The following is a 24626-nucleotide window of genomic DNA, read 5'->3' as shown; positions in this document are numbered from 1 at the left end:
TGTTCTAGTCCCTTCCTCAGCAGTCTGAGTGTGTGTCTACAGGGGATGCAGATGCCAAGTGGTGGGGGCACAGGAAGGGGACTGCCTCACACTCAGAGACTGGGTTCTGAAGTCACCAGGCCATGTGACAAAGGCAAAATCATCGTGAGAAATCCCCTCAATCCAACACCGCCACGTTTCCCTCCCATCACTGCTATGGATTTCTGTTCTTTATCGAGGAGGCATCTGAGGAAGGAGTTGGCTTGCGTGTAGGGGCCATGGAGTATGAAAACAATAAATAATAGTCGACATTAGAATCACAATCATTGGAGCAGAATGCTCACACTGTGACGGGGATGTAGGGCCGGAGGGGATAAGAGGGTCCGTGGCACCTTCTCATGGTCACTGTCATATATGTTCATGTAGCAAAATGGCCGATGAAAGGGGGTGCACGCTATTTAAATCACCCCTTTCCTTCTCTTGCTGAATAATAGAATTGAATTTAGGTGAACTGAATGCTTGTATGACGTGACTCCTTTGCATCATCAGATGAAACGCAATCTGCCTCGTTGTGGAGGTGTTGGAAATATGCTCGGCCCAGTGCCCAGAGCTCAGGGTCCGTCCAGGTGCCAGGGATACAAGTGCATAACAAGATTCCAGGGCCTCTGACTCATTCTCTCAGATGTTTCCTGGCTAGGAGGCAGGGAGATGAGAGATGGTCCACTCTCTCTGCCAGAGCTGGCTTTAGAACAGACTCTTGAGCGGGGATAGAGCAACCTCTGGAGAGAGGGAACTTGACATCCGTAGCTTGAAATTGCCTGGGGTGGGTGCCCTCACACCAGGGAAATTGGTAAATGACGCAAATCAGATGTCTCTTCCCCACCGCCCCCTTCACAGAGCCAGTTTGGTGTTGAGGGAGGGGAGAAGGTGGTGCTGGGGTATGTGTCTTGAGAAGTCAAGTGGAGGTGATGGGAAGATGAATCAGAGATCTCAGATTGGGAGATACTAGAAGATGGTTGTGGGAGGTTTTGCAGATGGTGGGAAAATACTGGGAAGCTAGGAGACAGCTTTTTCAAACAGTTGGGAGTTTCACTGTAACAGAGATTGTGAATTGTACCCACTCTCCTTCTTCCTTAACATCAAAATCTTGGGTTGTCTGGGAGAAGATATATTCAGCTAAGAGACTACATTTTCTGGCTTCCCTTTCAGCTAGAAGTGGTCAATGATATAGAAGTTACTGGTAGAATTTCTGGGCAATCTCCTCAAATAGGATTGACTTGGTTAGGAGGAGTGTTTTTCTGAATTCTTTCTTCTCCTCCTCCTTCTAACTGGTACCTATATAGATGTGGTGGCTGGTGCACCAGCATCCATCTTGGGCCATGAGGGCAAAACTAATGGACAAAGGATGACGTGGCAGAAAGAGAGGAGGAAGCTAAGTCCTTGATAACAAAATGGAGATGCTGTCCTAGGCCTAGTCTGACCAGCTCCAGATTTCTTTTATTTTTATTAAAGATTACTTATTTATTTGACAGAGAGAAAGAGAGAGCAAGCACAAGCAGAGGGAGCAGGAGAGGGAGAAGCGGGCTCCCCACTGAGCAGGGAGCCTGAAGCGGGGCTCAATCCCAGGACCCTGGGATCATGACCTGAGCCAAAGGCAGATGCTTAACTGACTGAGCCACCCAGGCACCCCTCCAGATTTCTTTAAATGACGTCTTTGAGAGATTAATTCCCTAATTTGTTGAAGCAACTGTTGCTGGTAAAAAGCAGTTAGGAATATAATTTCTAAATGACACATTCATATTTCCGTTTCACATTAGAAAATGGAATAAAGTTTGTTCTAAGTTTGTTTTGGGAGCTGAGGTATATAAGCTTTCTTATTATTTTTTTAAATGATAAAAGCAGTTATGTCCTCCTTATTTATCAGGAAGCCAAGTTTATCAAGAGCCAAGTTCATTGTCAAGGTGGGAGGAGCCCCGCTGGGGCACCTATTTATCCATCTGATTTGGTTCTTCAGATTTCCAGTGCTGGGCTCTGGGAGGTAGGGAGAGAGGACAAGGAGATTACAGATGTTCCCCATGGAAGGACTCTAAGTTGACTAGTGGCCCATCTTATCTGGGAAAAGAGTAGATCTGCATTTCTCCTCTTAGTATCTGGTAGGCAGGTATGAAGTACACTCTGAATTGGTTAAAAAAACTGAGAGTAGCCTTGGAACTAGGGTGTGGCAGAGGTGGGTCCAATCCAGTGACCAGAATTTATTTAGCCCAGTGCTCTGGTTCCTTGGTCGCAGTTGGCCCCACCTAGAAAAACCATGCTCCAGGGGCATTTCACACTGGCATAGACCACTCTTCTCCAAAAGACGAATTCCTCCTCATCCTTCAAGGTTTGGCTCGGCTCCATTGTCACTTCCTCCGGGAAAGTCCCTGCTCTTTCCCCCTTGTCATGCAGTTTCAGATTATTATGTAGTAATTGTTTAGGTAACTCTCATCCTTGTTAGTCTAGGAGCTCCACGAGGGGAGCAGAGAGGAAGACTAACACAACTGTGCATCCTCAGTGCCCAGCTAGTCTGCGTAACGTGTTCAGTAAATTAGGCAGAATGAATGAAATCCCATCGATGATTCATTGTTGTATACTTCATCCAGTAGGGTCTTCACCCAATTTGAGGAGTGGTCCACATTATGTCATTCTTGTTCCTGGGAGATGTAACATGATCATACCCGGGATCTCATGAAAAAGTTGAACTTTATCCAAGAGGGCATGAAATTGGTTATAAGGGGAGAATGAGCGGGAGGAGCTCCATGCCCTTCATGGAGTCTTTGCGGATTCCGCCTTCCGTGCCTGCACTGGCTTCAGGTATTGAACTTGCCTTCCTCTCTTGGGTATCTCTTGTGTGACTTGCTCCAGGGCAGCATCCAGAGAGCAGCAATCAAGGCTGCGTTACCCTCACATTCTAGGGGTGGGAAACAGAAGCATAAGGAGCATAAAATAGCTTGCCTGAGGTCCCAGAGTAAGAGAGTAGTGAGCTACAGTTACAACTCAGACTCTTTTTTTTTAAAGTTTATTATTTTTTTAATTAATCTCTACACCCAACGTGGGGCTTGAACCTACAACCAGAGATCAAGAGCTGCATGCTCTTCTGACTGAGCCAGCCGGGTGCCCCGGGCAGCCCATGCTCTTAACCACCATACTTGACATCTTGTGTCTACTACACTTTGAAGTAGCACTTGCTTCGAAGGGCAGAGATATGAAAAGCACAACAGCTGCCACACCCAAAGCACTCAGTACATGTTGGCTGTCCCTACGCCTTACTCTCCTTTTGCAAACACTCTGTAAATACTTGTTGAATAGTTTTGAGTGTTAATAAGTGTGAGTGAGGATATAGAAAAGAGACACACACACGAGCATGTGTCCACAGAGACACATGGGCGCACATGCCAGAGAGATCACACGTGATGGGTGGGCAACCACGAAGCACCATGACACCAGCAGGGGCAGAGGAGCTCCACAAAGACAGGCCGGCAGCCAGCAGAATCCAAAGCATCTTGGACGTCTCAGTGCTAATTCCAGGAGCATTCAGGGCCTGGGAACCCCAGTGAACGGGAGGAATGGTGGTCAGGGCTGCCATGCATGGTTGTGCGGTCTGCGCCCTACAGCTGGGGCTGGGGAGAGCAGGGGCTGATAGCCAATCCGCACTCCATTCACTGTACGTACGGTGCACCTGAAAGGCTGTGTGCATCCCAAAGGGGCACCCTTTTCTCATTTATCTGCCAAGGGGAGTAACTTTCTAAATCTCACAAAGATGCTGTATAAGCTAATAATGGCGATAAAGATCCCAAGAGACCGAAGAGATCCCAGGCAGAAGATAGTGCTTAGGGGCAGCATCCATTCTTGGGGTTAAGCAATAGTCAAAAAAGGCTGGTGTTTAGGGACAGAGCCCCAGTAGTTCATTTACTCAATTATTAAGTACCTACTGTATGCTGGGCACTCTGCTGAAGAAGATGGATATGGGCTGCACTTCCATGGAGCTTACCGACGCATGGGTGAGACAGATGTCAAACAAGGAAACTAATCTATAATGTCAGCCAGTGGTTAGGGCCATATGAGAAGGAAAACAGAATGAAAGATTGACAGTGACAGAGGAGAGGGAGAGCAATTCTGGGTAGGTGTTTGAGTTGGGAATGCAATGTTGGGAAGGAGCCTGCCATGATATCTTGAAGATCAGCCCTGTGAGAGGAATGAATGAACTGGTGTTGGGGTTCAGGGTAATATCCAAGTAATAGCAAATGGTTGGAACCAAAGAAAGGCAACCTAGAAGGACTGAGTTCTACCCAAAGGGATGTGAGAGAGAAAATAGTACTATTATCCTTGCACAAGCCCAAGGGGCCCCACTCATGATAGGAGGAAGCTGTGAGCAGGAAGGATGTTGCAGCCTCAAATGGAGAAGGCTTATTCTGCCTGTGCCCTTTTCCTCCCAAGAGAGTGAGTGTTCAAATGGACAACAAACAGCCAGGCCAAATACGACAACAGAACTCTGACCCACAATCTCTGTAGCAGAATGATCAGGACCTATTAATGACTGCCAGGACTCCTATTTTGATGTCCCTGCTTCCACCTCAGGACCAACCAGAAAAAATTACATAGCTATGCAAACCAACTACATAGGAGGCCCCACTTCTAGTTCACCTGCCTCCAGCTTCCCCTGGCCAACAGCCTCTAGTCAGGGCAGACCTGAAGCCTTCCCAATGCAAGACCCTTTGCTACAGCAAGCTCTGTGTCAGTAGGCTCTGTTCTCTTTTGGGAGAGTCTTCATGGATTTCTAGACTCCCTTTCTGCTGAGTGGGGATGCAGATATGGGGTGAATCGTGAGAGCTAGAATGGAAGCAGCCTAGCGGATTGTGGAATTGCCATATACCCTGGACTGTTAGAAACACACACACACACACACACACACACACACACACACACACACTCCCGAGGAGACTTTTTGGTCTCAGATTGAATGGTCAAACTTCATCTGTTTAAACTGTACTAATTTGGAACTTGTGCAAGTTTGCCTGGAGCGCCCTGGGCGAAAGGGTACATTTGCACTGGATTAAAAATCAGAGTTTGCTGAGCAGATTCATGTACACCAGATTTCACTCATTTACTGGGATATTTGAGGTACTTTAGCCTCTTTCATTTGCATACAATGACGGATATGCTAATTACAATAGACTCTGACCTATTCATTAGTACTTAGAGCGCACTTAGTCTGGGTGGCCTGGGAATGCTTGGAATGGAGAGGAATAAAGCTGCTCCGGGACCCACAAAATTTTGAACTCTTGTCAATTTTGACTGGACTCCCCCAGTCGGGATGAACAAGCAAACCTTACTCTTTCTTGGATATTTTGTGTCCCCAGTGTAAATCTGTCTTTGGATACAGCTCTGGCCACCACGTGGCCCAGGATCACAGGACACCACTCTGGATGGGGGATGTGTAAGGCCAATTCATTAATGTCTACATACAACCGACCCACCCTTCTTCTGGTCACTGCAGCTTCTTGGTGGTGACAGCCCCCACTGGTCTCCACGTCACTTCTCTAAGGGAAGCACAGAGGGGGCAAACTCCCAGACTGGCTCCTTGGTACCGTGGCCTCAGTCATTTGATCTCCTAGAAGCAGCTTGGGGCAGGAAGATGGGCCAAGATACAGAACTAATGTCTTAGGCTTTTGTGTCCTCCAGTCTCATAATTCACTCTCATTTTCAGGAACCTTGCGCCACACTTGACCAAGCAAAGACCAAGTGGCCCCTGGAGGTTCAGCAATCCTTCTCGGCTTACCTGTGAGTACTATGGAGCTATCTGGGAATCATGACCCAGAAGTGTAGTTCTTTGGAACATTCCTGTCCGTGCCCCCAGGCCTCCCAACACCTCTCCACCCATTCACACATTCACTCATCAAACATTTTCTGTGTGCCTCCTGCATGTTAGCATGACACAGTCTTGACTCTGGAGGAGTCGTGGTCTACAGTGAGACAGACATTTATACAAATAATGCTAATCTAGTGTGATAAAAGCTGTAATTGAGATGTGTGCAAACTACCAAGTGAATGCGGAAGAGTGAGCAGATAACTCAGCTTGATTGGGGAAGGCTTCACAAATATCAAGCAGGTGACGCTTGAATGGAGTCTTGTGGAAGCTTCCATTAGCTGGAGACATGGGTAGGAAGGGGAGGCATTCCAGGCAAAGGCAGGAGGACTTAAAAGAGTCAAGAAAAGGCATATAGTTCTGTGAGGTTGGAACAGAGGATGAGGGAAGGAAGAGCCCAGAAACTGGAGTTGAGGTTGTCTTGGGCATCCTGCTGGAGGATTTGGGCTTTATTCCGAGGTCACAGTATCCACACCCAAAGCAGGGTTGTGAACTCACATGCCAACAGGGGCCAGGCGATGATGTCAATCAGTGAGGTGGGCCAGGAAGCCCCGGGAGCACAGGCTCTATCCAAAGGCGGCAACTGATTGTTACCATGCTAGAATGCACTCAGTGTCGCCAAGTTCCCATTAAAACAAAACAAAAAAAGGAAATCCATATTTTTATATGAACACTCCCAAGTTTTAACTTTTGGAAATTATTTCAAAACATCATGCTGGCCAAGCAAAAACATCTGATGCCCTATCAGTCCCCAGGCTTCTAGTTTGGCACTTCAGATGTAAAGCTTAAGCAGAGAGCTGTCATAGTCAGACTTATGTTTCAGAGTGTCCTCACGGATCTCCATGTGACGTTTCTGCAGCAGCCTCTGCCAGCAAGAACCTCTTTTCCCCATCTTCACCCTCTTGCTCCTTGCCCACATGGTTTTTGCATCCCTTGCTGCCCTCCGGGACCACGCCCACCCCTCACTGTCCTCCGCGACCATGCCCACCCCTCACTGCCCTCCCGGACCATCCTCGGCACTAACCACCACCCCCATCTTGCACAGGAGGAGCAGGATGAATGAGCCGTGCTCCAGGCCTGGCTTAAAGAGAAGAGCCCAGCATTAAGGACACGAGAGAGCCATATTTATTTCACATGGACAAGCATGATTCCTTCGCATGCTGAACATGAAAGCTCGCGTGAGGAAAGTACCCGTAACAGCAGAATTAATGTGCTTTTGTCCACAGGGAGCAGGGAGGGTCACAAAGTGGTTTTCAAAGACAGTTACCCTTCAAGCAGAGACCACAGGCTTTGAAATCTCTGGTTTATTTCATCATCGAAGGGTCTGTCTGCTAGGAGTGGCCAGGGGTGCTTCCGGCTCTGCAATGTCTCGATGAGCTAAGGTCAGGAGGAAGAGGACAGTCTCCTGTCTCACCACCCAGGGCGGCTAGGGAGAGTGAAGCTCAGAGGGGAGGTACATGCCACCTGGAATTAGCAAGTCTGCACTGGGGTGGACAGTGACAGGTACAGACTGCTGTGTTCACAGCAACAGAACCATCACCACTTATAATATCTAGCATAATCAGAAGATCTGCTCTTCTTAAAGCAATTTCCCAAGGCCTCTGATGGGCTGAAGGGAAATGATTTGAAATTGACCAGACATGGCAGAAGCAGGTCAACTTTGCCTAGACAGACTGGGGAGAGCTAGTGGCAGGGACCCCCTGGTCTCATGGCCTTTCAGGACGATGGAACCCGAGATGGGAAAGGGGGCTGGAGCCTGGGTTTGGTTTGCTGGGGGAAGAGGATCACAGGCTCTAGGGGCAAACCTCATGGAAGAGACAAGCAGAAGAGCCCTTGCATCTTGGTGGCTCACTCCCACCTGAAGTCCTGTCCAACCGTTTCATAAAATTTAATATTATAAGGTCTATAAAATTCCCGGAGCTGGTCTATCACTTCCGGATCGATCTGTACATGAGTTCTGCCTTTCGATTTGCCCAGGCACCGAGGCAGGAGGCTCGATTCTGTTTTTCTCAAGCAAGGGAATCCTTTGGTCTTGTTGAAGTAGAAATGCTTGTCCGTGATGAACCTCTTGATGCCCAGAAAGTCCTGGACCCGGCCCATCTCGCCCGCCGGGTCGGTGATGAGCCGCTCGCCGCTGACGAAGTGGATCTGAGCCAGCGGGAAGTACTGCAGCCAGCTCTCCAGGTGCAGCGCGTACATGCCAATGCGGATGGCGTTCCACGACACGTCCACCTGGCCCAGCGTGCGGTTGCGGAAGGACAGGCCCTCGAAGGTGGGGATGTCCGGCTTCTTGGAGAGCGTCTGCGTGTAATCCGAGATGGCTCGGGTCACCGGGTTCCGCACGACCACGATCAGCTTGGTGTCCCGGGACATGTTGAAGATGCGCCGAGGGGCCTCCTGAGTGACGAAATAGCTGGGTGTCTTCTCCAGTGTGATCTGGCTCTCGAGGGTCCGGGGCATCAGGCTCCTGTGGGGCAGAAGCAACACATCATCAGACTGGGTCCCCATGGGGAAGGGGAGCAGGGAGATCACGAGCGGGCCCCCCCCCCCCCACGCTTCCTCGGTGACATCTGAGCTCCACCTGCATTCTCCAGGGGAGAAAGCCACTTTTAGAACTAGTCTTTCAGCAAGCGTGATGCTTACAATACTGTGTTGTCGACTATAATCACTACACTGCATTAGATCTCCAGTGAGGAAGCCACTTCAACTCGTGCTAGTTGTTTAAAAAAAATCTTCCTTTAACAGGTCTGGTCCCAAGAATTCAGCTGGGTAGGGATCAAACCATTCTGAACACCTACGAACTCAACAGGAGATCGAAGAAAAGAAGAGCAACAACTCTCTGAACAGAAAAGCGACCACTTTCTGGAAGGTAGGACGTGCAGAGAAGTGAATCTGAGGCGATATTCGGGAGGGTAGACAGTGGGGGAGGGGGCCTCCATCGGCCACTTCTGTCAAGTGATAGAGCAGCGGAGCACAAAATCGGAACTTTTAGAAGTCCACTCTGCTGAGGGACGTCGCTCCAGTGGCTAAGCAGGGGGGTGTAACCCTCGCTGGGACAGTGTGGTCTCAGGACCCTCGGGGTCACAGAAAGACAGGGGGTGCCTGAGTGTGGCAGAGCTCCCAGGTATCGGAGCGGGGAAGCTGGCTGCAGAGACGTAGCCGAGGAGCTGGCTCTCAGCTCAGGGTTGCCAAAAACTGTGATCTGGGGCACAGTCGGGCCACTGCTCCTCCAGCAGGGACCCAACAAGCGGCAGATCTGGGGAGACTCCCCTTCCTCCCCCGGGAGGAGCATCAGGGGAGCGCACCGCAGGGATCTGCTGGGTTTGGAGACTCCACCCGGGGTCGGGTGCCAGAGATAGAAACGTGCGGTCACAGGCCGGGTGAGCACGGAGTGCAGCCAGAGACCAGGAAGACGGGAGTGACTGACTGCTTTTCTCTGGGGCTCACTAAGGAGTGGGGCCCCGAGTTCTCAGCTCCTCCAGGGTGGAGATTGGGAGGTTGCCATTTTCACTCTCGGCCTCCAAAGCTGTACGGAAAGCTTGCAGGAAACAAAAGCTCCTGAGAGCAAACCCGAGCAGATTACTTAGCCCAGACTGAGCAAGGGCGGGGCAATTCTGCCTCCGTCAAAGACATTTGGGAACCACGGCAACAGGCCCCTCCCCCAGAAGATCAGCAAGAACAGCCAGCCAAAACCAAGTTTACTGATCAATGAGAATGGCAGAACTCCAGCGCTAGGGGAATAATGCACATAGAATTCATGGCTTTTTTACCATGATTCTTTAGTCTTTCAAAGTGAATTTTTTAACTTTTTAAAAAAATTTTTCTTTTTCCCTTTTTCAACCAACATCTTATCAATTCCTTTTTTAAAAAACATTTTTATTTTTCATTTTTAGAGTCATATTCTATCCCTTCATACTAGTTACCCTTATTTTTGGCATATATATATATATATAAATTCTCTCTTTAAAATTTTGAGATACAGTTTCTTCTAACAGATCAAAATATACACTAAATCTCTAGTGTATGGCTTTGTTCTAGTCTCCTGCCTGATCACATTCTCACTTTTTTTTCTTTTAAATCCTCTTCTTTCTTTTTTCAAACAACTTATCAATTCCTTTTATAAAATTTTTTATAATTTTCATCTTTACAGTCATATTCCATCCCTGCATCATATTAACCCTTATTTTTGTACATACAGAAGTTTTTCTTTCTTTAAAATTTTGGGAGGCACTTTCTTCTAACAGCCCAAAATACACCCAAAATCTAGTGTGTGGCACTGGTCTATGCACCAGCCTGATCATATCTGATCATATTCTGGTTTTTTTTGTTTTGTTCTGTTTTTGTTTGTTTTTATCTTTTTCTTTTTTCTTTCTTTTCCCCCGGTTTCAGGTCTTTTCTAATTTGTTCAGAGTATATTTTCTAGGGACCTTGTTACCCTGTTAGCATTTTATTCTCTCATTCATCTCTGGACAAAATGACAAGACGGAAAAAATCACCTCAACAAAAAGAACAAGAGGCAGTACTGACTGCCAGGGACCTACTCAATACGGACATTAGTACGATGTCGGAACTAGAGTTCAGAACCATGATTTTAAAGATACCAGCTGGGCTTCGGGGCGCCTGGGTGACTCAGTCGGTTAAGTGCCTGCCTTCGGCTCAGGTCATGATCCCGGGGTCCTGGGATCGAGCCCCGCATCAGGCTTCCTCCTCAGCGGGGAGTCTGCTTCTCCCTCTCCCACTGCTTGTGTTCTCTCTCTTTCAAATAAATAAATAAAATCCTTAAAAAAAAAGATACTAGCTGGGCTTCAAAAAAGCATGGAAGTTATTAGAGAAATCCTTTCTGGAGAAATAAAAACTAAAATCTAACCAAGTTAAAATCAAAAAGGCTGTTAATGAGGTGCAATAAAAAATGGGGGCTCTAACTGCTAGGATAAATGAGGCAGAAGAGAGAATTAGTGATATAGAAGACCAAATGATGGAAAATAAAGAAGCTGAGAAAGAGAGATGAACAACTACTGGGTCACGAGGGCAGAATTTGAGAGATAGGCGATACCATAAGACGAAACAACATTAGAATAATTGGGATCCCAGAAGAAGAAGAAAGAGAGAGAGGGGCAGAAGGTATATTGGAGCAAATTATAGCAGAAAACTTCCCTAATCTGGGGAAGGAAACAGGCATCACAATCCAGGAGGCACAGAGAACCCCTCTCAAAATCAATAAAAATAGGTCAACACCCCGACATCTAATAGTAAAACTTACGAGTCTCAGAGACAAAGAGAAAATCCTGAAAGCAGCTCGGGAGAAGAGATATGTAACCTACAATGGCAGAAACATTAGATTGGCAACAGACCTATCCACAGAGACCTGGCAGGCCAGAAAGGACTGGCATGATATATTCAGAGCACTAAATGAGAAAAATATGCAGCCAAGAATACTATAGCCAGCTAGGCTGTCATTGAAAATAGAAGGAGAGATAAAAAGCTTCCAGGACAAACAAAAACTAAAGGAATTTGCAAACACGAAACCAGCCCTACAAGAAATCTTGAAAGGGGTCCTCTAAGCAAAGAGAGAGCCTAAAAGCAACATAGACCAGAAAGGAACACAGACAATATACAGTAACAGTCACCTTACAGGCAGTACGATGGCACTAAATTCGTATCTTTCAATAGTTACCCTCAATGTAAATGGGCTCAATGCCCCAATCAAAAGACACAGGCTATCAGATTGGATTAACAAACAAGACTCATCAATATGCTGTCTGCAAGAGACTCATTTTAGACCCAAAGACACCCCCAGATTGAAAGTGAGGGGGTGGAAAATCATTTACCATGTTAATGGACACCAAAAGAAAGCTGGGATGGCAATCCTTATATCAGACAAATTAGATTTTAAACCAAAGACTGTAATAAGAGATGAGGAAGGACACTATATCCTACTTAAAGGGTCTATCCAACAAGAAGATCTAACAATTGTAAATATCTATGCCCCTAACATGGGAGCAGCCAATTATATAAGCCAATTAATAACAAAAGCAAAGAAACACATTGACAACAATACAATAATAGTGGGGGACTTTAACACCCCCCTCACTGAAATGGACAGATCATCTAAGCAAAAGATCAACAAGGAAATAAAGACTTTAAATGACACACTGGACCAAATGGACTTCACAGATATATTCAGAACATTCCATCCCAAAGCAAAAGAATACACTTTCTTCTCTAGTGCCCATGGAACATTCTCCAGAATAGATCACATCCTAGGTCACAAATCAGGTCTCAACCGGTACCAAAAGATTGGGACCATTCCCTGCATATTTTCAGACCACAATGCTTTGAAACTCGAACTCAATCACAAGAGGAAAGTCAGAAAGAACTCAAATACATCCAGGGTAAAGAGCATCCTACTAAAGAATGAATGGGTCAACCAGGAAATTAAAGAAGAATTTAAAAAATTCATGGAAACAAATGAAAATGAAAACACAACTGTTCAAAATCTTTGGGATACAGCAAAGGCAGTTCTAAGAGGAAAGTATATAGCAATACAAGCCTTTCTCAAGAAACAAGTAAGGTCTCAAATACACAACCTAACCCTACACCTAAAGGAGCTGGAGAAAGAACAGCAAATAAAGCCTAAAACCAGCAGGAGAAATAAAGATCAGAGCAGAAATAAATGAAATAGAAACCAAAAGAACAGTAGAACAGATCGACGAAACTAGGAGCTGGTTCTTTGAAAGAATTAACAAGATTGATAAACCCCTGGCCAGACTTATCAAAAAGAAAAGAGAAATGACCCAAATCAACAAAATCATGAATGAAAGAGGAGAGATCACAACCAACACCAAAGAAATACAAATAATTATAAGAACATATTATGAGCAACTCTATGCCAGCAAATTAGATAATCTGGAAGAAATGGATACATTCCTAGAGATGTATCAACTACCAAAATTGAACCAGGAAGAAACCGAAAACCTGAACAGACCTATAACCACTAAGGAAATTGAAGCAGTCATCAAAAATCTCCCAACAAACAAAAGCCCAGGGCCAGATGGCTTCCCAGGGGAATTCTAACAAACATTTAAAGAAGAATTAATACCTATTCTTCTGAAACTGTTCCAAAAAATAGAAACAGAAGGAAAACTTCCAAACTCGTTTTATGAGGCCACCATTACCTTGATCCCAAAACCAGACAAAGACTCCATCAAAAAGGAGAATTACAGACCAATATCCTTGATGAACATGGATGCAAAAATTCTCACCAAAATACTAGCCAATAGGATCCAACAGTACATTAAAAGGATTATTCACCACGACCAAGTGGGATGTATCCCTGGGCTGCAAGATTGGTTCAACATCTGCAAATCAATCAATGTGATACACTGCATTAATAAAAGAAAGGACAAGAACCATATGATACTCTCAGTAGATGCAGAAAAAGCATCTGACAAAGTACAGCATCCTTTCTTGATGAAAACTCTTCACAGTGTAGGGACAGAGGGTACATACCTCAATATCATAAAAGCCATCTATGAAAAACCCACAGCGAATATCATTCTCAATGGGGAAAAACTGAGAGCTTTCCCCCTAAGGTCAGGAACGCGGCAGGGATGTCCACTATCACCACTGCTATTCAACATAGTATTAGAAGTCCTAGCCACAGCAATCAGGCAAAAAAAGAAATAAAAGGCATCCAAATCGGCAAAGAAGTCAAACTCTCACACTTTGCAGATGATATGATACTTTATGTGGAAAACCCAAAAGACTCCACCCCAAAACTGCTAGAACTCATAGAGGAATTCAGTAAAGTGGCAGGATATAAAATCAATGCACAGAAATTAGTGGCATTCCTATATACCAACAACAAGACAGAAGAAAGAGAAATGAAGGAGTCGATCCCATTTACAATTGCACCCAAAACCATAAGATACTTAGGAATAAATCTAACCAAAGAGGCAAAGAATCTGTACTCAGAAAACTATAAAATACTCATAAAAGAAATTGAGGAAGACACAAAGAAATGGAAAAACGTTCCATGCTCATGGATTGGAAGAACAAATATTGTGAAGATGTCAATGCTACCTAGAGCAATCTACATATTTAATGCAATCCCCATCAAAATACCATCCACTTTTTTCAAAGAAATGGAACAAATAATCCTAAAATTTGTATGGAACCAGAAAAGACCTCGAATAGCCAGAGGAATGTTGAAAAAGAAAAGCAAAGCTGGCAGCATCACAATTCCGGACTTCAAGCTCTATTACAAAGCTGTCATCATCAAGACAGTATGGTACTGGCACAAAAACAGACACATAGATCAATGGAAGAGAATAGAGAGCCCAGAAATGGACCCTCAACTCTATGGTCAACTAATCTTTGGCAAAGCAGGAATGAATGTCCAATGGAAAAAAGACAGTCTCTTCAACAAATGGTGTTGGGAAAATTGGACAGCCACATGCAGAAGAATGAAACTGGACCATTTCCTTACACCACACACAAAAATAGACTCAAAATGGTTGAAAGACCTAAATGTGAGACAGGAGTCCATCAAAATCCTAAAGGAGAACACAGGCAGCAACCTCTTCGACCTCAGCCTCCCTAGAAACATCGCCAAAGGCAAGGAAAGCAAGGGCAAAAATGAACTATTGGGACTTCATCAAGATAAAAAGCTTTTGCACAGCAAAAGAAACAGTCAACAAAACCAAAAGACAAGCGACAGAATGGGAGAAGATATTTGCAAATGACATATCAGATAAAGGGCTAGAATCCAAAATCTATAAAGAACTTCTTAAACTCAACACCCAAAGAACAAATGATCCAATCAAGAAATGGGCAGAAGACATGAACAGACATTTTTCCAAAGAAGACATCCAAATGGCCAACAGACACATGAAAAAGTGCTCAACATCGCTCGGCATCAGGGAAATCCAAATCAAAACCTCAATGAGATATCACCTCACACCAGTCAGAAGGGCTAAAATTAACAAGTCAGGAAATGACAGATGTTGGCGGGGATGCGGAGAAAGGGGAACCCTCCTACACTGTTGGTGGGAATGCAAGCTGGCGCAGCCACTCTGGAAAACAATATGGAGGTTCCTCAAAAAGTTGAAAATAGAGCTACCCTATGACCCAGCAATTGCACTACTGGGTATTTACCCCAAAGATACAAATGTAGGGATCTGAAGGGGTATGTGCACCCCGATGTTTATAGCAGCAATATCCACAATAGCCAAACTGTGGAAAGAGCCAAGATGTCCATCAACAGATGAATGGATAAAGAAGATGTGGTATATATTTACCATGGAATATTATGCAGCCATCAAAAGGAATGAGATCTTGCCATTTGCAACAATGTGGATGGAACTGGAGGGTGTTATGCTGAGCAAAATAAGTCAATCAGAGAAAGACATGTATCATATGACCTCACTAATATGAGGAATTCTTAATCTCAGGAAACAAACTGAGGGTTGCTGGAATGGTGGGCGTTGGGAGGGATGCGGTGGCTAGGGGAGGGTATGTGCTATGGTGAGCACTGTGAATTGTGCAAGACTGTTGAATCACAGAGCTGTACCTCTGAAACAAATAATACAATATATGTTAAAAAAAAAAGAAGAAGAAGAAGATAGCAGGAGGGGAAGAATGAAGGGGGCGAAATCGGAGGGGGAGATGAACCATGAGAGACGATGGACTCTGAAAAACAAACTGAGGGTTCTAGAGGGGAGGGGGGGTGGGAGGATGGGTTAGCCTGGTGATGGGTATTAAAGAGGGCACGTTCTGCATGGAGCACTGGGTGTTGTGCACAAACAATGAATCATGGAACACTACATCAAAAACTAATGATGTAATGTATGGTGATTAACATAACAATAAAAATTTTTAAAAAATCTTTAACAGGTTTGCTTTAAGAGAGGAAAGAACCTAAATGTTCATCAATATGGCTTAAATAAATGGTGGACTAGCCAATTAATAGAAATAGGCATATCTGTTGCATACAAAAAGGGGATGATTTCCAAGATACAATGTTAAAGGAAAAAAGGCAAGATACAGCATGTTCACCTCAGGAAGGACACACAACAGACGGATAAAAATGGCTGCTTCTGGGGAGGGGTCTTGAGGTGGGGGCAGAGTGAGAAGGTCAGGGATAAATGAGAATTACTTTTATTGTATAACCTTTTGTGCTGCTTACAATTTTTAATGTATTTATTGATTACATATTCAAAAAATACAAAAGGAAGCCACTGAACATTCTTCTGGCAAAAGATCTTTCTCCAAACATATTAAGAAAATCTTTTTTTGGGGGGGGGGGAAAGGCGTGTTTTGCAGGAATAGCAAGTGTTTTAGAAACGAGTTCTGATGCCTTTTTCTGCTGGAACACATCTGAAATACATCCTTGGTATAAGCCTGAAATAGCATGGAACTCCAGGCGGTTCAGGACCTCAGCCAGAAGCCAGGTAAGGCAACCTCTTGCTCCCTTACTTTTTAATTTCCTGGTTCTGCTTGAGACTTTAAGGGACTATGGTGGGAAGCTCTGAAGTCTCCTTCCCTGATGCATCTCCTTCAGGCCTTGATGGAGGGGAATACTCCTTGGCTCCCACTCGCTACTTCTCTCTGAAGGTCATGTTTTACACTTTAGACCACCCAAGGAATTTATTTTTTTTAATTAATTTTTTTTTTTAAGATTTTATTTATTTGCGAGAGAGACAATGAGAGACAGAGAGCATGAGAGGGAGGAGGGTCAGAGGGAGAAGCAGACTCCCTGCTGAGCAGGGAGCCTAATGTGGGACTCGATCCCGGGACTCCAGGATCATGACCTGAGCCGAAGGCAGTCACTTAACCAACTGAGCCACCCAGGCGCCCACCATCCAAGGAATTTAAAAAAACGCAGATGTCTGGGGTCTATCTTAGACCAACTGATTAGAAATATATGGAGTGGGTACTTTTTAAAAAAGCTCTCAGATGGTTCCAATGTGGAGGCAGAGCTGAGAACCCCCACTAGAGATCATTGTTTCCCCACTGTAACTCACCTACCCCCAAAGCATTCATCTTCACCTTCCTCTGGAGCTTACAGCCCTGGCTCCTGGTCATCGTCTTCCCAGTTCCCATCATCTACTCCATCCAATAACCCAGCTTCACAGCTCTTTAACCAAAATCTCCACTTTCTCTTTCCTTTTAGAAACTCTTCCTCATGGCCATATGTTGGGTTTTGTCATTGGAATTGCCCTAATTCTGAAATGGTTCACCCTGAAATTCCACTCTAGGACTGTGGAGGGGGTCGAATGGTGACCCTCTGAAAGATATGTCCACTCAGAACCTATGAATGTGACCTTACTTGGAAAAAGGGTCTTTGCAGATTTAAGTAAGTCGAGGATTTCGAGATGAATCCAGGTGGGCCCTAATCCAACGAGCAGTAAGCAGCCTTATAAGGGGTAAACAGGGGAGAAGAGACAGAGAACGCGGCGATGTGAAGATGAAGGCAGAGCGCAGGGTGATGGATGTACAAACGGGAAATGCCAAGGGCTGTTGGCCACCACCAGAGATTAGTGGTTTCAGCCACACAGTTTGCCCAGGAAACAAATACAGACTATTATAACCTTATTTCTTTCCACCTTGATTTAACAGTCTCAAACTCCTTATACCTGATCTTCAAATCCATCTATGAATCCCTTGATTCCACGGTCCTCCATGCCTGCTCTGGACCCACAAATACCCATCACAGTAGCGCCAGGTCATGGTCACGAGCATCCTCCTCCTCATCCATTTCCTTGTGCTAGGTGTTCTCCCATCTCTAGCAATGGTCCTTCCCACCTTGCATCCTCTCCTTGCACTGAGAGACAGCAGCAGAGAACATTACTGACCCTGACAGCTGGATCCTGGATATACTCATTAATTCGGGTTGCAGTGGAACTCTCAAACACTGCTCAGTAATTGTTTATATTTGTCTTTCCAGAACCCCCTACGGTTCTTCCTAATAAGTGCTCCACATTCTCACCAGGAGTCCCCAACTCTACTCCCATTCCTTCCCCACCACACACATCAGCTCCTTCTGCCTTCCCCTCCTCCACCTTCGGACTGTTCTCTGTACCCATCCTGCGCCCCTCCCACCGGTCTCGGAGGACAAGGTGGGCTCACCTGTCCACCTGTGCTCTCAGATCCCTTCCCCTGGTGCCACCCCCTGAACCTGCAAATCCGCTGTGACCTGACAGACAGACACAACTGTTAGCCTGCTTCCGAGCTCAAGGTCTAGAATGGACCCTTGTGAGTTGAAAGTTTAAGATTTATTAATGCTGAGTAGGCTGATTATTTTTAAAAAATAGGATATCATTATTAGCAATCACAAGTGCACATGAACAGAATTCCTTGGCTGGATTTCCTTAGAAATATGGCTATATTCTATTCTGACCCTGGCATACCCTGAAATTAGGCATTGGCTTTAAGGACAAGAGCAGACGGCATTATATAGATGTGATGGTGTGCTGCAAGCTAAGGACTTTCCAAACTCTATGGGAGTTATTTTTTTTTATTTTTTATTTTTTATTTTTTTAAAGATTTTATTTATTTATTCGACAGAGAGAGAGACAGCGAGAGCAGGAACACAGCAGGGAGAGTGGGAGGGCGAGAAGCAGGCTTCCTGCTGAGCAGGGAGCCCGATGTGGGACTCGATCCCAGGACCCTGGGATCATGACCTGAGCCGAAGGCAGACGCTTAACGACTGAGCCACCCAGGCACCCAAGGGAATTATTGATATAAAGGTTTTCTCCAACACAGAAGGCTGACTTGACAAGCTACTAAACAGATTTCTTTGCAATACCCTTTAACATACTAACAAATACCCAAGAGAGAAATTTGTGGGTACAGCATTCCCAAGCTTATTTGACTAAGGAGAGGTACTTTTGCCAGGAGCACCAACGAACATCTCTCTGTTACCAGTCTGGGAAAATTCTGACCAAGTCCAGTGATCCCGGAGTACTGCATCATGCCCCCAACTGTGCCCTAAAGGGAAGTCCCATCCTTCCCAGTCCTAACTAGCATCTCAGTGGCAAAACCAAGTTACAGATACTAAGGAGACTCTCACTCCAGACTGCAAACAACATCACACAAGTGTCATGGTGCCATGAGTCAAATGGCTCCTGGACCTGGTGCATTTTCTCCATCCCTTCTGTATCGGTTTTTCCTCAGGTCATCAGGATAGACTACTGGGGGCCTGGGATGAGCATGTGCAAGGAGACTCTACATATACCCCGCTGCTCTGTGCCCAGGCAGGTGTTGGGGGGCATTGGACTTTTCCTCGAGGCTCATTTTCCCTCTTCACGTCATTGTTTAAATTTTGCTTACCTGTTTCCAGCTGCTAATAGCTGAACTCTTCTCTCCCAGCTCTGGCCTCCTTTCTTTACTATGTAGCTCTGCAAAAATTACTGGAAGAACTGTCTGACACCCCCAGTCTGGACTCACTCACCTCCCATCTGTTAGCGTAACCTGCTCAGTGGCAATTTTCCCTACATCTGGCAACAGCTCCCAGATTTCTCTATGAAGAACTCCCACTCCCGCTTTGGATAAAATCTTGGCAGGCCAAGGGGGTGGGTGCGTGACTGAAGTTAAGGCAGTCAGGCCAATTGTGTCATAAAGACTGGAAACTGTGGGACTGAATCCTCCAACTGGGCACAGGAGCCTGGAAGAGCCTCCTCACCAGCCTTTCCTACCAAATCCCTTTGGCTGTCTTCATTCTCGTCCTTTAAGATTTATTTTAAGAGAGAAAGAGTGCGAGAAAGAGTGGGAGGGGCAGAGAAAGAGGGAGAAAGAGAATCTTAAGCAGATTCCATGCTGAGCATGGAGCCCAATGTGGGGCTCGATCTCACAACCCTGAGATCATGACCTGAGCCGAAACCAAGAATCGGACGTTTAACCGACTGAGCCACCCAGGCGCCCTTGTTCTTGTCCTTTCTGAGACCTGGTTCTTCCATTTTCCTCTGTGTTCTGTGACTCCCCACATGTCCTTCCAATAAAGTACTACTAGTTTAAGTTCGTGAGCCTTGGTTTCTGTTGCTTACACCCCAAGAATCCAAATCTTATCTTTTTACAACCTGGCTTCCTCCCTGTTGAAGCCCTGCTCGCCCCACTGGATTATAAACTCCATGAGGGCAGGGCAGACAGCCACTGTGGATCTTCCCAACACCTCCCCGCATTCCACGTGATCTCCCCAGATGACCGCACCCCTCCACCAGCCCTTAACCAGCACCGAGGAGCTGCAGACTCACAAGTCTGTAATGGTAGATCCGACTCGCCCATGCTCTAGCCTGGAATGCCCAACCATCTGTGGACTGGACAGCATACCTCGACAGCTGAATGCCCCATTTTCCCCCCAAACTCACTTCTCTCTTTTGCCTGTGCTTGCAGGTGATACCACCATGAATCCACTCACAAAGCAGAAACCCTGAGGGTCATTCCTGACTCCTCCTCGCATCATTCCGGTAAGTTCTCAAGGAGCCCCCTTGTCTCCCAGCGTGCTCGCACAGCCTCCGGCTTGTCATCTACTTCTCCCTGACTCCATGTTTCTACTCTCCTCCCTCTGTCCGTTCTGCATCCTGCGTCTGCCAGGGAAATCTTTCTAAAGCACATCCAATCTTGTCAACCATCAACTATTCTTTTGACTATTCCTTGACTTGGTACTCAAGGCCATTGCCTTACCTTTCCAGAATTAATCTCTTGCCACTTCCTGGCAACCCGATGCTCGTGTCATGCTGAATACAAAATCCGCTTCCCAAACACATTGTGCTCTGTCATGTGTTTTGCAACTTGCTGAGTTTTTTGTTTTTGTTAAGACTCTAGATCATTTTTCCTGTCTCGTTCACCCTAGAGAATGTTGACTCATCTTTCCAAGTCCAAACTACAAGTCACACCGTCTGTGAACCCTTTCTTATAATTTCAGGGCATTTGGTGCATCCAACTACCAGCACCCTCATCCCATCATGCAGAACTTATCAGATATGCATTCGCTTATATCAACACATGGTCAGCCACTTGGGCAGCTTTCTCGTTAGTTTTTACCTTCTAGCACAACACCCGGTATACTACAGGTGCTCAATACATGGGTCAAAGATCCAGTGTCAAAGGCAAATACCTACTGACAGGTTATCTTGAGTCCTCAGCAGTTACTAGTGTTCGTTCAGGAAGCCCAGCCTTTTCTTGGCCTTCTGGCCGTGGGCAGAGGAAGGTTTCAAGAGACAGGCCTGGGAGGGAGGGGGTGGTCATGGTGCCATTTTTAAGATTTTATCAGGGCCACAGGTACTCAGGCTCAGACCAAGGGAGGTCCAAGCTCGGCTTCAACCAAACCTCCACATGTAAGAAGGTAAAATGAGATATAAGAAGGATCTTGTGCCCTTTCTGTTTTGCCGACCACACACACTCCTTCGCCCAAGGCTCCCGCGGTGTTGAGAGAGAACTGGGCTGTGGCCGGTCTGCAGTGTGACTGGGGTGGGGGTGGGGTAAAGTCCTGCTGCCCACTGAGACCACCTGCAAAGCTTCTGGAGATATTTAAATGGTCGGGCCCCACACCAGACTATTTAATTAAATCAGAAACTCTGAAAGTGGGGCCTGGACCCCTGCAATTTTGAAGCTCCCCAGTTGATCCCAGTGCGTCCCAGGGCCAAGAACCACTGATGCAGACTGTATGTCCCTTCAGCCAGTGAGCCTTTAATACAGTTGTTCGGGAGTATCAGCTGGGGTGCACCTTAGAGGAAAAGACTCCAGGCCCCTCCCCTGGACACTATGATTCAGTGGGTTTGGAGCGCAGGAATCTACGTTTTTAACAAGCGCCCCCACGATTCTTCCCCTCAGAAAAGCCTGGGAAGAGCCACCATAATAACACGTACTCTCACCAGAAAGGTGCTCATGCTCGTTCCTAATATATACTTATGTGTATGTTCATGTCTCTGCCCGTCCCCACCCCCAAGCACAGACTCTAAGTTCTAAGAGAAAAGGCTTGGTGTCCCTCTTGCTCACTTTCTCAGCACCAGGGAGGAGACTGGCACTCAGTAAGGGAGCAGGAAATGTTTGTCCGAGGGAAACACGAAGTCAGGGAATTCACGTGGGAAGAGTGAGGAAGGAGCGATTTGTGTCACTGGACACGTGTGTCTCTTTCGTGCCACAGAAGTCTGCACTCTTACCCTCTTCCTGAGGGAAGAATCAGACTTCCTGAGGACCCTACCAAAAAAAGAAAAAAAAAAATCTAAATACTCTCTTGCCAGCCTGAGGTTCTCTGGAAAGGATGTTGTTTGAGCTACCTGGTGGGGCTCAGGCTGCTCCTGGCCCCCCGCTGTCCACACCAGGGACATCCTCTGCGTGTCAGCACATGGGAGCCTGTCTCAGCTGGGCCTGATTATGACCGGTAATACTCTCTGGAAGGTTTCATTTTCTACAAAATCTATACACTCCACGTATGTGTTCTGGAAGGCCCAGCTGCCTGGGGGACTTTGGTGATTTATTAGCTCCTAACTGGGCAACTAGGCTCCTTGAAAATCACTGTGGTCTCCAGAGGGAAAATTAAGAGCGGAAGAGGAGGAAAAAGGCTTTATTGCAAGGAACTGTTTCTTACAAGGAAAGCTGCTCACCCCCTGCATGCTGAGCCAAGTGCAGGCCAGGCCTGGTGGTCGTTTATCCTCATCTGGGTGAGAGGATAAGTGAGGACCCCTTCCTTCCAGGTCCACAGCCCAGAATCCTTACTCTTATGGGACCCAGGAGCAAAATGTGAAGTCCCAGCTTGAACTCCATCAGCAACTCCTCATTGCTCACAGGATAAAGACTCTTCCTAATCTGGCCCGTGGCCACCCCGGGCTCTGGCCAGACTGGACCCTTCAGGGTTCTCCCCACGAGACTATATTTCAGGCTCAGGGACCTTTCACATGCTGTGAAGCCCTCGGTAGCCTGTCAGGCAGAACTTCAGATCTTAGCTCATCATCACCTCCACCAGGGAGCCTTTCCTGCTCTGCCTTCCCAGAAGATGTAGGCATTTGCTACCCTTGTGATTCCATGGTGCCCACTGCAGACAGAGCCCCCATTTCACACATTATCTGTGTCCATCAAAGCCCTAGAGTGTAAGGTCGCGGAAGGCGGAGATCATGACTGTCACATCTCTGTGTCAATGACACTCGGCCTAGGCCTGGTAGGCACTCATGTATTCATTCAGTAAACAAGCATTCATGAAGCACCTACTGTATGCCAGGGATACAAAGATAAGCAAGGTGTAGCCTCTGTCCTCGAGTTAACAGTCTTGTGGAAACAGGGGTGGGGGGGGTCCTCATTTCCCAGTGTGAGGGCCAGTACCTGAACCTGGCTTCCCACAACGGCTGAGGGCTTCCTCCCTCCAGCTAGAGGGCCTTGGCCTGAGCCCAGTTTCCCCCACAGGTCATCAAGGTACCGGGCAGTGCGCTTTCCCAGATAACTCCTGTGCCCAGCCTGCCTGGCATCCCAGTAGTATGACGATCCCCCAGCCAGCAGGGCTGTGCTCACCCCTCCCCAGAAGAAGGGAAGCTGCTGGAGGTGTGGGGGCAGAGTCCCTTCCCTGGAGCATACACCCAGGCCCTGGCATGTCCCTCGGGGCAAAGTCAGAAAACAGTTAACCCCACACCTGCCTCTTCTACTAGGACCCTTGGTGTGCAAGTTTAACCAGTGCAGCCTGTTCTGTCTTCCATATCTCGTGCATTATGGAATTTGTCCTGGATCCTGCCATGTGACAGAGACCAGAGAAGGACCCTCCTTGCATGACATGTCCCTACAGAGATGTTTGGGGGTAGTGGACACCTCTAGTGGCTGGTTGTGAGCATGGGATCTGGAATCCACAGAAATGGGCACACAGCTTATTTCACTGAGCGTAATGTGCCCCAGGTTCACCCCACGCTGTTACAAGGGGGCAGGATTGCGTTCTTTTTTTACGGCTGAAAGAAGTAAGCCAGACACAGAAAGACAGATACTATACGATTTCACTTAAACGTCGAACTTACAGAACGAGAGAGTAGAAGGGCGGTTGCCGGAGGCGGGAGGGAGGGGGCAATGGGAGATGTTAGTGAAAGGGTAGAAACTTCCAGTGAGAAGATGAATAAGTCCCGGGGATCTAATTACAGCATGGTGACTCTAGTTAACAATACTCCATTGTGTACTTGAAATTTCCTAAGAGAATAGATCTTAAGTCTCAGCGCGTGCACGTGCACACACACACACACACACACACGGTAACTATATGAGGTGATGGATGTGTTAATTAACTTGATTGTGGCAATCATTTCACGATGTATACATATATGAAATCATCACATTCTAGATTTTTTTTTTTTAAAGAAAGCAACAAACGTGCAGCATGCATTGGCCGTATGCATGGTCTGCTAAGGGCTGAATGTTTATATCCTCCTTCAAGTTCATACTTGGAAGTCCTACCCGCCCCCCCACACCCATGTGACCATCTTTGGAGGCAGGGGCTGTAGGAGGTAATGAGGTCATGAGAGTCAAGCGCTCACTGATGGACTTAGTGCTATCCTAAGGAGAGAAGCAAGACAGATGATCCGGCAGGAAGGCGGCCGTCTGCAAACGAGGAAGAGACCTCTCACCCTGAACCGGATGGGCCGGCAATCTGATGTTGCACTTCCAGCCTCCAGCAATGAGAGAAGTAAATGCCTGTTGTTGAAGCCCCCCCGGCCCCCGTGGTAGTGTGACAGCAGCCCGAGCCGACAGGGATGCCCTGGACATAAGCTCGCGCCTG

General features: G+C 46.6%; 1 protein-coding gene across 1 annotated transcript in view; it reads right to left on the bottom strand.

Moving 5' to 3' along the window:
• Positions 1 to 6989: 6989 nt before the first annotated feature.
• HS3ST2 (heparan sulfate-glucosamine 3-sulfotransferase 2) overlaps positions 6990 to 24626 on the bottom strand; it is a 94060-nt gene continuing 76423 nt past the window's right edge. The window contains exon 2 of the mRNA XM_021686822.1: positions 6990 to 8348. Within this exon, the coding sequence (XP_021542497.1) occupies positions 7730 to 8348 (619 nt within the window). The 3' untranslated portion in view covers positions 6990 to 7729. The remainder of the gene's footprint in view (positions 8349 to 24626) is intronic.

Source organism: Neomonachus schauinslandi, chromosome 5 (genome assembly GCF_002201575.2).
Source record: "Neomonachus schauinslandi chromosome 5, ASM220157v2, whole genome shotgun sequence".
Lineage (NCBI taxonomy): Eukaryota > Metazoa > Chordata > Mammalia > Carnivora > Phocidae > Neomonachus > Neomonachus schauinslandi.
This window is presented reverse-complemented; position numbering and strand designations above follow the sequence as displayed.